Source organism: Lepidochelys kempii, chromosome 6, assembly GCF_965140265.1.
Source record: "Lepidochelys kempii isolate rLepKem1 chromosome 6, rLepKem1.hap2, whole genome shotgun sequence".
In the NCBI taxonomy this organism is placed as follows: Eukaryota; Metazoa; Chordata; order Testudines; family Cheloniidae; genus Lepidochelys; species Lepidochelys kempii.
In genome coordinates this window covers 90,804,606-90,817,634 of record NC_133261.1, presented here as the reverse complement: position 1 = coordinate 90,817,634, position 13,029 = coordinate 90,804,606, and the positions used below count along the sequence as shown (strand labels likewise).

The window sequence follows — 13,029 nt, the reverse complement described above, 5'->3', positions numbered from 1 at the left end:
TGCTAGCACAACAGAGCACTGGTACAGACCTGGTACAGGTGCTTTGGCCACCTGTCACATAGCAGTGCTCGCAGCAGGTCTAATCAACATGGTGTTTAAAAGCCAGTGGCTCTTGGGCCTCCACCACACTAACTCTCCTGCCCCAGAAACGCTGGTCTAGACAAAAGGCCTCCATCAGCACTCTGGAACAGCTGTAAGGTTAATAAAATGCTCATTTGTTTGCTCACTGCAAGGTTCCTTGCCTGTGTTTTGGTCCCTGAGGTGATAATTGGCCCCTTTCAGGGCCACCCCAGAGATGCCCTCGTCTCTGTTTCCCGGCAACCTTGCCAAATCAGCTAGAGGAATTTTGCAACACCAAAATCAGCCTTTCCCCCAAATCTTGTTGTTTAGCTCGTCTCATTCTTGAGAGGGAGCACAAAGCATTCTTCTTGGGATGATCTGTATGGGGGGCAGTTTATATCATGGGATGCTTTGTTCAGTGTGCGGGAGCCCTATGCACTGTGAGGTTTCTGGGCATGAGGGAACACTACAGCATGGGGTCGTGGGGGTGCTGGGTTTGGGGCCGCTTTGTGTGGCTTGGGGGCTGCTGGGAATGGGGAATTGGGTGTGGCATGGGGGTGCTGGGTGTGGGAGGCTTGGAGGGCTCCTTGCAGTGGGGGTGTTAGGTGTGGGGGAGCTGGGTGTGCTGTGGGGGCATGGAGTTGCTGGATTTGGAGGTATACTGTGCAGTGGGGGTGCTGTGCTACAGAACATGGCTTTCAGGCTTTTTTCTCATCCCTCTCCTTTCAGACATTAACGAGTGTGAGGTGGTGAGCGGCCCTGGGCCCCTGTGTGAGGCCGGCACCTGTGAAAATACAGAGGGCTCCTATCGCTGCAACTGCTCGCCTGGCTTTGTGGTGCAGGCTGAGCCCCACCGCTGTGCTCCTGCACCGACCCAGAGCCCAGAGGCAGCACAGCTTTAGGGGACTGACGGGGCAAGGGTGGCCCCCCTCAGACACTCTGCTGGTACCTGGGATCCATCGGCTGGAGAGAGGCCCCCTGGGACTGCAGTAGCTTTGATGCCCTTTGCTCATCCCCCAAAGCGCACGACCTTCTTGCCATACCGCGCCTGGCTGAGCCCATAGGGACACAGTCCAGGGTAGAGAGCGCCAAGCATCTGCAGCCACCTCCCTGCCAGGTCTGCTCATCACCAACCTCCTGCTTCTGCCACAACATGGACCCACAAGGCCCCCCACTCCTCTCCCCGACCAACCCACAGAGCCCCCCTACTCCCTGCACTGCAGACCTGTGAGGCTCACCATTATTGAAATGGCTAAACAGGCCTTAAGAAAGGAACTCTAGCAGCTGAAGCTGCAGAAAGGCAGCACCTTCCCCCAGCTCCTCAGTAACCAGTGTAAATAGCGGAGAGTGGCGAGAAGCCTCAGCCCTTCCCCAGTGCCTGGCAGAGGGGTTGATAGCAATTCATCATGCTATCCTGTTTGAGGGCTCACAGGACAATTCACCCCACTCCCACCCATAGTCCAGAGCCTTCATAGTTGCCAGTGTTACCCCTCATTGCTTTTGCTGGTGTCTTTGCCCTGCCCCAAGGCACAGCCTGGTGCATGAACCCCCAGGCCTGGGAGCTTGAGTGTGAGGAGGGCCAGCTCCAGCTTTGTACAGATGCTGCCTGTCCTCTGACGGTGGCTTGGACGTGGAGCCCAGCAGGTTTGAAAGGCCTGGGGACCCTGCTCTCCCTGGGCACAAGACTTCACCCCTGCACTTTGTACGATTGCCTAGCAGGGGGATGGGGTTCCAACTTTGTAAAGCTGTTGGTGGCTTTTCCTAATGGAATCTGCTAGGGAACATCTGTCATTGTTAAATAAAACGTTTATTTTGGACCCTGTGGCTCAGACACTGGGGTTGGTCAGGACTATCCCTGCCTCATCTCTGCCTAGCCTGACCGCTCAGATCCTGGGAAGAAGAGTCCATACATGGTGATGCACAGTGCAGCAGGAGCACCTTCCTTTAATTCCCCAGTGGAGGGCCACTGTCTTCTGGCAATGTTTGCCCAGACTCTCTCTTTAGAGGGAGGTGGCCCTTTTAAATTTAGGGTACACAGCCCTGAAGGGACATTTTACTACTAGCTGGTGAGTAGCCTTAACTCCTACTATGTTTTTCCTTTCCTATAACTGAGGGGAGATCATATGTCCAGCCTGGCAGTGGGCTGTGGCATCAAGCTGCTTCCTCATACCAGCACAGTGCAGGGACTGGCTGCATCCTCAGCTGGGCCGTCATCCACCCTCTCGCATAATAATAGTGGCATCTCTGGCCCCAGCTTGAAGATGATACCTTACACTGGCCACCCCATCAGACAAAGTAAAACAGGCAGGTGGTAGTTTTTATTGAGCCTTTATTAAAAAGGAAAGTTATAAAAAGAGGTTAGGGGTAAAGAGCCCCCAGCAGCAGCTCCATGTGAATTAATAGACAGTGCGAATCACTGGTTAGTAAGAGTCATCCCTGCAGAGATGCTGCATGAGGTTTGGGTTTGCGCCTGCACAGAGGAAGCATTCTCCCAGCTGTAGAGCCGCTGGCCACTGCTGGGCCAAGGAAACACCAGTGCTCATGGAAGACAAGTGGCAGGGCCAGTCCCCTCTCTTCACCCTCCATTGGCTCTGGATGGCAGATGCAGGTCGCAGGAACGCTCTGGTCATGACTGAGCAGGAGAAAAGCAGAGGGATGCAGCAGCATTCTATCAGGACAGGCACTCAAGGGTTAACAGGTAGCAGCTGACACCAGCCCCATTGCATTAGAGAGAGAGGGGCTCATTTCAAGGGACAGAAACCATGGCAGAACTCCAGCAATGTGCTGCTCAGCCACTGCCACCAATGGCTGCCAGACTCTGCCCCCTCTTAAGTTGCAGGGAGTTGAGCCCTCTGCCTATTGATGCCCCTGCAGCAACTGTACCTCAGCTTTGGGACAACACAGTGCCGGCTGCTTAGAGGCTGCAGAATTTTGAAGCAGATGCCAGGAAATGCCCATTATATAAGAAAAGTCTGATCTATGTTTTCACTTCTACTCTCCCCTCCCCCAAAGCGGCAAGCAGGGCTCCTTAGCTGGTGATCTGGACAGGTATCTTCCAGCAGAACATCATCTCATTTTGGTCATCAATCAGCTCCCACTTGACGATCAGTTTAATCTGGAAGAGATAAAGGATGTGAGAGTGTGCAGGGAGTTGCTGGTCCTCAGGCATGGAGGCAGCCTAAGTTTCTTTGTGGGGTGAGGAAGGAGAAAACCCACCCCTCTGCCCCCAATTATGGGAGAAACTGCACCTCTGGAAGCAGACTGGGAGCCAGGTGAGCTGCAGCAGGCTAATTCCAGCTACGCTGTACACCCAGAACATCTTGCATGCTAAGCAGGGTTGGCTGGAAGATCTCTAAGGATTAGCACTCCACCCTCCAAGTCAATACTGACCATACTGTGGTGATAGAGGGACTTGCACTGTGTCTGTTAAGAAAAGTCCTGGCCCTTTGAGCTGAAATTTTCATTAAGCTCCCCATCACCATGAGGCACTAGGGCTAGGAGGGAAGAGCTGGTGCAGGGCCATGACTCTCAGAGTCACAGGCTCTGGAAGGAGGTTATCTGGAAACACTGCCCGGAAAGGGGCCTGCAAACACTGTACACACCTTCCCCAACCCCTGCAGTCACAACCAAGCTGCTCCCCCTGACAGGCCTGGCATAGGATCAGGAATTGGAGACCGGTTTTGGAGAAAATAGTGCATGGAGCAGAGGTGACTCCTGACAGGTGACCTCCCATGCACCCCCTATTCCCAAGGATAAAAGGGCCTCCTTGCTGAAAGACATGCTGCGGGGCTGAGCCCTGACCAGGGTGGGTAGCTCCGAGACTTGGAGCTGGCTTGTGGGTACTTACACTGGGGTACTCGCTTTTCACAGGCAGCTTGTTCAGGTAGCTGTAGGAATGGCCTTTCTCAATGGGGCACTGGATCCCACACTTGCATCCATCAGGCTCAGGGATGGGAAAGGGTACGTCCACATGGAGCATCTCCCCATATACCTTCGCTGTGCTGCCCTGGCTCTCGATCTCTGCAGACAGGGAAAGGGATGAGAGGGAGATGAGCAGCTGCCCACAGCTACAGAGCTATTAGGGCAGGGCACCATTTCCACCCCATGCAGTGTCCCCTAAAGCTCATAGGGATGCAATGTAGGATGAGGTCACCAGTAGATGCTCTTCATTTCTCTCCTGCTGTGAGGACACTTCCCAGCCATCCTTCCCCACATCTCCAACTGCTGCAGGCAAGGCTCAGGGATGAAAAGTGGTTACCTCCCCTTCTGCCCTCCCATCTCCACCCACCGCTGCAGAGAAGCCACCACCCCTATAGAAGCTCAACCCCTAAAGTAGCATGTTCTGCTCTTACTGCTGGAGAAGGTGACATTGACGCTGTAGGACATCCCTTTCTGGAGCTGGCAAGGCTGTGTGGGGCAGGGGCTCACATTCACTTCTGTGATGCTCCCATCTTTGGAGCCTGCAAGAACAAACAAGAATTTGGTCATTTTAGGGTCCTGTTACCCATAGTCAGAGGCCTCCAAGCAGCGTAACACCCAGTCCTAGTGAACATGACATGCACACACCAGCAATGCCAGACATGGCATAAGACATACACGCCCCTTAAAGCAAAGAGTCTTGGAGACTAACGAGGCTCCAGCTAGAGTTACTTTGTGAACAAACTGGAGAGAGTCCAGAGCAGTTCAAAAAAAATGAGAAGTTTAGAAAATATGACTAATGGCCAATTCTTTCAACCCTTCCTCCTGTTTAGTCTAAAGAGGAGAGGGCTGAGCAGGGACCGGATAAATCTTCAAATATGTCAAAGGTTATTATAAAAGGACAGTGATCAATTGTTCTCCATGTCCACTGAATGTAGCACAAGAAGTCATCAGCCTAGTCAGCAGCAAGGGAGATCTAGATTAGACACAAGCTTATTAATGAGGAGCAAGGCTACAATTTAATCATGGAGGTCACTGGAAGTCACAGAAACCATGACTTCAGCTTGTGGCGGTCGGGAGCTGCAGAGTTCCCCGCCTCCCGCAGGAGCAGGGAGTTGCAGGTTACCCCCACTGCCTCTGGCGGTCCCCTGGAGTTCCAAGCCATTGCAGACAGTGGGGGTACCCCACAGCTCCTGGATGTGGCAGGGTACCCCACTGCTCCTGGCCACCGTGGGCCCAAGCTGCAGGCAGTGGAAGTACTCTGGAGCTCCCAGCCACTGTGGGTGGTGGGGTGACCCCGCAGCCCCCAGCTGCTGCAGGGAGCGGGCCCCCACATCCAACCCACAGTGGGGGCCCCCTCAGCTCCTAGCCATAGGCAGCAGGGGACTCTGGAGCACTGACACCCAACTCATAGTGGGGCCCCCTCAGCTTCTATCCCCGCTGCAGGCCATGTGGGGACCTGCAGATCCCCATTTTGTTACAGATTTTTTAGTAAAAGTGAGGGACAGGTCACTGCTTCCCTGTACTTTTCTTTATTGCCTGTGACCTGTCCCTCACTTTTACTAAAAATATCTGTAACAAAATCTTAGCCTTAATGATGAGGGTAGTTAAACAACGGAAGAGGTTAACTAGGGAGGCCATGGAATCCTCATCTGTGGAGGGTTAAGACAGGTTGGACAAAAACCCCTGTTATGGATGCTCTAGGTTTACTTGGCCCTGCCTCAGCAGAGAGAGTGGGGATGGGGATGATGATGGACTAAATGACCTCTCTGATTTACATGGCCCAGAGATGCTGGGAGCTTTGCACAATGAGGAGACCCACCCACTCTGCACAAAGAAGGTGCTTTGTGATTAGGTTGAAGTAGGACAAATTGGGGGGTGAAGAGGAGATGTGGATTGCTTAGGTTTGAAAGTTTCCCTAGGGAAGGAGTGGGAGCCCTATTAGGTGGGACAACTATAGACCTTGCCAGGGCAAGGTCCATACTGGCAAATTGGGTGTTAGCAGCTCTAGCTCTCGGAGTTTTGCATTATTTGTATTCAGTGGCACCAAGTCAAACTAAGCAAATTCCAGTCCCCACCTCTCCTCCATCAGGGACCCCATTCTACTCCCCTCTCTCTCTCACCCCCCCCCCCCGGGACCCTCTCTCTCAACCAGGGAGTCTCCCCTCTCTCTCTTTTTCATAGATCCCAACCCAGAAGGGACCATTGGGATCATTTAGTCCAGGGGTTCTCAGGGGTCAGGAGGTTATTTACAGGGTTATTTAGTCCAGGGGTCAGGAGGTTATTACATGAGGGGTCACGAGCTATCAGCCTCCACCCCAAATCCTGCTTTGCCAGCGTTTATAATGGTGTTCTAAATTAAAAACACTTTTTAAAAATATGTAAGGGGTTTCACACTCAGACGCTTGCTATGTGAAAGGGGTCACCAGTATAAAAGTTTGAGAACCACTGATCTAGTCTGACCTCTTGTGTCACACAGGCCATAGACCTTCCCAAAATAATTCCTGGAGCATATATTTTAGAAATTGCCAGAGAGCAAGAACCCACCACAGCCTTTGGTTGTTCCAATGGTTAATTACTTACACTGTTAAAAATTTAGAGTGTCAAGGTGCGTGAGGTAATATTTACGCTTTATTTCCAGTCTGAATATGTCTAGCTTCAAGTTCCAGCCATTGGACCGTGTTATACTTTCTCTGCTAGACTGAAGAGCCCATTATCAAATGTTGGTTCCCCACTTAGGTACTTTTAGACCATAATCAAGTCACCATTGCATGAGTCAATGCTATCAGGAAGTGAGTTCTTGGCAGTCCCCGTGCACCAGGTTGCAAAACCATTTGGCTTGGCAGCCCTCCATCTGGACAGAGAACGGTCTGGGCCAAGTTTGAGTGGCATTGTAACCCTATGCATCAGGTCACAACGCCACTCACTGAAATTTGGCCTGGCTGTGTCTCTGTCTGTACAGAGGGATGGCTGGGTCAAATTTCAGTGGCATTGCAATGCTCTGGACCGCTCCTGCAGCAGAGTACTGATTTAGTACAAGACCACTGCTTAAGGAAGTGCAAAAACGGGGGTGGGGGGGGAGGAAGGGGACATGATATGTCCCGTCCCCATCCCCGAATTGGCACCACAGTTTGTACTGAGCTATAAATGATGCTTTTCAACGGTCCATAGAGAAAAGCAAAACCCTGCTCTGGAACACAGGGAATCTGAGTGGGTGAGTAACAGCAACAGACCCCAGGTGTCGGCGGGCGGGATTGAACCTGGGACCTCTGGAGCTCAGTGTATGAGCCTCTACCACAAGCTAAAAAACATATGGCTGTTAGCTAAGGCTGTAGAGCAAACTCATTAAACTCTAAGTGGTCCAAGTGCCACTAGATGGGACAGAACACCACACCCACGAGGTGTGTGCGTTACGAGTGCAGGGCAGCATGAAGCAGCCAGGGCAGCAGAATGACCTGCTGGGGTGTAATAGGTGGGGTTTCAGGAGATGGCAGCACAATGTACCTCTCCAAGCCTTTTCTCTAATTACATTCACGGGGAGACAGTGCCAGCCATGGGGGCAGCATGGGCCCGGTGAAGGAGATTAATTAACACTTAGGACTGGAAGAGACACTATTAGGGACCATCTAATCCAGCTCCCTGGTACTAGCACAGGATTGTTCCCCACCTCTTCTAGCGCAATGGCCTCCAGCGATGGATCTGAGGACAAGGCAGTGGGCAGAAGAAAATACTGGGTGAGGTGCAGGGACTGCAGGGGAAGGTGGAAAAACCAGCTTCTTTAGGTAAGCAGGGCTAGAGACAAGAAGGGGAAGCTTGGGTTTAGTGGGAAAGTCAGTGCAGAGATTCAAGGAGGAGGAAACATGGTAAGAACAGCCAGAAAGGAAGATCACGTGGGATGAAATGGAGGAGAGAGGGAGGAATCTGCAACTGTCACAACAGGAAAACAGCAGAGGATGAACTATCGGATGAGCAGGGGGGAGAGGAAAGGACGCTGGTAGCAGAGAAGGGAGTTATAAGTCAACCCTGGCCTTGGTAGGATAGAAAGGAGGCCAGGCTCTGCTTGGTGACAGACATGACACATGACAGTAGTGTCCACAGAGGAAGAAGGGGGCTATTTAAATGGCCAAGTGTCCTCACTCTGAGTTCTAGTGACTATGAAGGGTTTTGTCTTGTCTATACCAACGCATGCCCTGAAATACACATCCTTCAGGGGAGGGAACAGACTACATGCTGGGCCTCTCTCTGCAGCCACTTCCGGGTATACACAGACAGACTCTGCTGCTGTTTGTCAAGACTGAATGGGACAAGGCAAGTTTAGTAATATTTTTCAAATAGTGTTTCACCTGGGAGCACTGGAGTGCAGTACAAGATCAATTAAACCTTCCCAGTGCCCAAAGGCCCTCATCTGCAACCGTAGTGCTTTCAGTGGGTGGGCATGCACTAAGTAGGCCCTAAAGACAGGCCGTGGAAGACAAAGACAGCATTGAGTATTTATCAATACCAGGGAAGTCTCAGTCTCTTGCAGAGTACAATGCTATGACAAAGCTTTAGAGTTCTCTGGCTTCACTGCATTGGGGAGAAATTTATCTTTATCTTAGTTACTGGGATATAAGTTAAGAAGGTTTATTACTAAACTCAATGTGACCAACACAAAGCAGCCTTGGAGATATCTTTCTAATTAGCCAAAAAAGCCCTGCTTTCCAGTCTCTTCTCGCCTTTGAGAAAGAGCAATCTGTCATTTTACAACGGCCACCCTATCTTGTTTATGGAGGCCAGAGGTGAGTTAGATTGGAGGGAGGGAAGGTCACTTCATCCCTTTGTTCCCCATATCATCCTTGTCTTTATTTTAACAAACACTGTGTCATTGTGACCTCCCCTCAGAAGCTACATATTGAGCCATGGTTCATATAAAAGCCGATACATAATGTTTGTGTTGGCTTATCAACAGCTCTGCCATCATCCATTAGGATTCCTAGGTCTTTCTCAGCATGACTGGTCACTGGTTTCTCCCTCCTCCACCCTGGGAGGGGGTGAGGGGAGAAGTCACATTCGGAACCTATCTGAATCTTTAGGCATCTAAATACCTTTAAAAAACAGCCCCTTCTTGCCTTTATTCTCCATAGGCCTCTGTGTTATTTCTCTGCCCCGACTGGTCTCTGAACACTACCCAATGTAGTGTTATTGCTCAACTTTGCTGATATGCTCTTTATGCACCTCTTTCAGATTAGTGAGATTGTTCCACAAGATGGCCTGCCTGGATCAATGTAGTTTACAGAATCCCAGTGGATACCAGCCCGCAACTTGATATCTTGCCGTTTATCATTACCCATTGTTCAGAGGCGGTTATCACCCCAGCCGCCTCTCTACCAGAAGCAGGGCCATAAAGTACAAGGTGCAGAACAAACAAGACAAGTCACTTTGTGAATCTAGCTCCTTAGGTGCCTAACCGGCCCTTCAGGCCCAACATTTAGGTGCCACTGGCACTAACAAAACCCCTGCTCAGCTGCTGCCTAACTCTGTAGGCACGTATAGGGATTTAAACTCCTATATTTCTGCCAGTGGGCATGCACAAAACCACCTCAGTCCTGATGCCACCTCACAACTAACAAGGTGCTTAGAGCCCTTGCTCACACCTAAGCCCCAGTGGGATTCTCTTCTCCCTCTTATGGGGCCCAATGCATTAGGCAGGCTCACAGTACATTTAACTCATACAAAGGACAGCTGGGGGGCAGCAGGCATGGGTCCCAGAATACTCACTAGCCCTGTGGTTTCTGTACTCATCTGGGATGTGAGACACTCGGGTTGGAATTCCCATGCTGCCTAATTTGGAGCTGAGAATTGAATCTGATTCTCCCACAGCCCAGCTGAGCACTCTGACCACCAGGCTATAGAGGAGGGGTGGGCAAACTTTTTGGCCTGAGGGCCACATCGGGGTTGCAAAATGGTATGGAGGGCTGGGTAGGGAAGACTGTGCTTTCCCAAACAGGCTGGCCCCCACCCCCTCCCCACCCTTTGATTGCCTCCCTCAGAATCATAGAATATCAGGGTTGGAAGGGACCTCAGGAGGTCATCTAGTCCAACCCCCTGCTCAAAGCAGGACCAATCCCCAATTAAATCATCCCAGCCAGGGCTTTGTCAAGCCTGACCTTAAAAACTTCTAAGGAAGGAGATTCTACCACCTCCCTAGGTAAAATCCCCGACCCATCCAACCCCCCTGCTCCTTGTCCCCTGACCGCCCACTCCCAGGACCCCCTGCTCCAGGACTGGCTTATTGGAAAGTCTGGGAGGTGGGCGGGCGCAAGAGGAGTGGCTGGGGGGCCTCCCCAGCTGGGAGCTCAAGAGCCAGGCAGGACGGCCGGATGTGGCCTGTGGGCTGTAGTTTGCCCACCTCTGCTATAGAGTCAATCTCTCTCTCCAGCCTAATGAATATTTATACAAAGCAGAACAGCTTCCCACATAGCCTGGCAGTTAGGGCAGTCCTCTGGAACACAGGAGACCTGGGTTCAAGTTCTTGCTCCAAGTCAGGCAGAGCAGGGACTTGAAATCAGGCTTCCCACATCCCCAGTGAGGGCCCCAGGCACTGGGCTATTAGCTGTGATGGGGTGGGGTGGGGCACACTCCGGGCTGACCTGGTTTAGGCACCTAATACCAGGAGAAGGTTCATAGCTGAGAATTCCAAACAGAGAGAGGCCTCCGGCCTGTCAGTCAGGTGCTTAGGACTCAGATCAATGGGGGTTAGTTGCCTAAGTATCTTTGTGGATCTGGGCCTTAATCCCCACCCCTTTCCCTTGCATTTCACTCCTGGCTAGCTTAGGTAGCACTCCTTACTCAGCTCGCTGGCTTCTGAGAATCCCTTACATAGGTCCCTAAATCTCCCCTGAGGTGAGGCTGCAAATTATTCCACTGGGTGACAGGTCACCTAAGCATTGCAATCCTTAACTCCTAAATCGACTTTGTGAATCTAGCCCAGGGTCCCTACTCGGAAGAGCTTTCAGTTCTAGGATGGCAGCCAGAGAGTTGCTATAGGTTTTTATATATATATATATATACACACACACACACTTCCATCACTGGTAAGTGTAGATTTTCCTGAACTGCCTCCTTTCAGCCTACTTCGGTGAGTGTTTGCTGATTACTTGTAAGCATTGTGGGAGGAAGCTTTCAGTCCCGTGACAGCGTCAGCTCCAAACCACTTTTAAGTTAATGTTTCAGGAAGATTGGGAAACACTGTTGAATGCAGACAGAGATTATATCTCCGGCCCTTCATTAAGCTATTCATTTTGAAATTCTAACAAAAGCTGGCTAGATGGGGAGAGAGTTGGATGCACATGAGGCTGAATAAGAGAGGACTTCCCATTGCTCTCAAAGGGGCACTGGGAAACTGAGCTGGAAACTCCAGGAGTTACTTATTCAATGGGATGTGCATGAATTTTCCATGGCTGCTCTCCACAGAAAGAGAGAGAGTCAGAGGCTGCTATCTGTACTTAGTGCAAGCCTAACAGAGAAGAGACTGGCTCTGTATGACACCTGGAACAAATCTGGACACTCACTATTAACGCTATTTAAACAATTAACATGGAGCAAAATGGTTTGGAGAGCCGGTGAAGCTTGAAGCAAGAAATGCAGGTACGTTATGGATCTCCTCACTGTAGTAGCCCAGGCTCTAAATTCACCCTTAGCTGAACAAGCAGAGAACCGCTGCTAGGGAAAGTCTCTCCTTGGTTTCTCAACAGACCAGAGACATACCAGCCACCAGTCTGTAGCCTAGGACTTAAAAGAGGAACACGGAGGGAGCGTGCAGTGTCTTACAAGTACTGTCAGTCAGGGAGCAACAAGGTTAACCTGCGTAGCTAAGGACTCCGCTAGGTACTGGAGAAGGGGGTTACAGACACATTAAGTGCTCCCTATGGGGGCCAGGGGATGCTTAGTAAGGGAAAGGGGGAGGAACCTTGACAGCAACTCCCAGGTGGGCGGGGAGGGCGCTAGGAAACCCTTCAGGACCCGAGCCAGCCAGCCAGCCAACAGGCAAAATACCCTCCCCAAGACTTCCCTGCACCTTTCACCCCCTCCCCAACCCTCCCAGGGGTTCGTGGGCTCCTCAGTTCCGAGGCTGAGCCGCCCCAGCCTGGCGCGGGGAGGTGTTGTGCGGCACGCGGCCCGGGGCTGCAGGAGCGGGGCTTGGCCAGGCAGCGCCAGAGCCCGCAGCGCCCCGTGGAGCCGGGCAGGGCAGGAGCCACTCACCGCAGTCCACGAATCTGAGGGGCTCGGCCCGCGCCACGGAGCCCAGGGCCAGGAGCAGAGCCACGGTCAGGGCGAGCATGGTCCCGGCCGGCATCTGAGCGGGGAGAGGAGAATCCGGGAAGCGCGGCGCAGCCTGAGTCACCCGCAGGTCACCTGAGAGCCCGCGGCCCTGGCGCCGCCCCTGCGCTCAGCTGACTGCGAGGGAGCCGCCCCACGGTAGGCGGGGCCGGGCCAGGGGGTTGGGTTCTGGGGGTTCCCCTTTGGACTCCTGGCCCTAGGCCCCCGGGCCCAGCCACATCACAGACAAGAACCTTTCAGCGTGACCCGGCCAGACCTTCATGGGCCCAGCAGGGCCAGAGATCCGGGCCCGGCCGAGGCGGACAGAGGGCGTTGCCAACCCCAAGCGTTCACACGCCCCACGTCAGGCCCCCCAGAGACCTGAGAATGGATTTCTGTACATACATTCGGGAGTGTTTAGTCCCTTGCCGGTTTGGGACTGCAGGGGCCAGGGCCGTCCCTTGCCATTTGGGTGCCCTCCACACGGGATAGGGCTGGTTGCCAGAGCTGGTGCTACTGGGTATGCAGCAGGCAGCTGCCCAGGGCACCATAAAATTTGGGGCTATTTGGTGCCCCAAATTTCATGGTGCCCTACGGAGCTGCATATTCTGCGCATGCGTAGGGACTGCCCTGGCAGGGGTGCTCGGTTCAAGCTCTCAGTCTTCCCCCACACAAAGCCAAGGGCTAGATGCCTCCTTCCCCCACCCTGCCCCTGGTTACAAAATGGGAAGCGGAGGTTCTTGCTGTAAGGAG

At 52.5% G+C, this 13,029-nt stretch overlaps 2 protein-coding genes across 3 annotated transcripts in view; one reads left to right on the top strand and one right to left on the bottom strand.

Moving 5' to 3' along the window:
- LTBP2 (latent transforming growth factor beta binding protein 2) overlaps window positions 1–1,877 on the top strand; it is a 126,224-nt gene extending 124,347 nt beyond the window's left edge. For both annotated transcript variants that reach the window (XM_073349171.1, XM_073349170.1), the window contains one exon: window positions 790–1,877. In XM_073349171.1, coding sequence (XP_073205272.1) covers window positions 790–962 — 173 coding nt within the window. In that variant the 3' untranslated portion in view covers window positions 963–1,877. The remainder of the gene's footprint in view (window positions 1–789) is intronic.
- A 495-nt stretch (window positions 1,878–2,372) lies between these two features.
- NPC2 (NPC intracellular cholesterol transporter 2) lies at window positions 2,373–12,418 on the bottom strand. The gene is made up of 4 exons (XM_073349168.1): window positions 12,220–12,418; window positions 4,413–4,520; window positions 3,908–4,080; window positions 2,373–3,175 (listed from the first exon to the last, which is right to left on the bottom strand). The coding sequence occupies exons 1-4, from the start codon at window positions 12,311–12,313 to the stop codon at window positions 3,089–3,091; spliced, it is 462 nt and encodes a 153-aa protein (XP_073205269.1). The 5' UTR covers window positions 12,314–12,418; the 3' UTR covers window positions 2,373–3,088.
- Window positions 12,419–13,029: the final 611 nt, after the last annotated feature.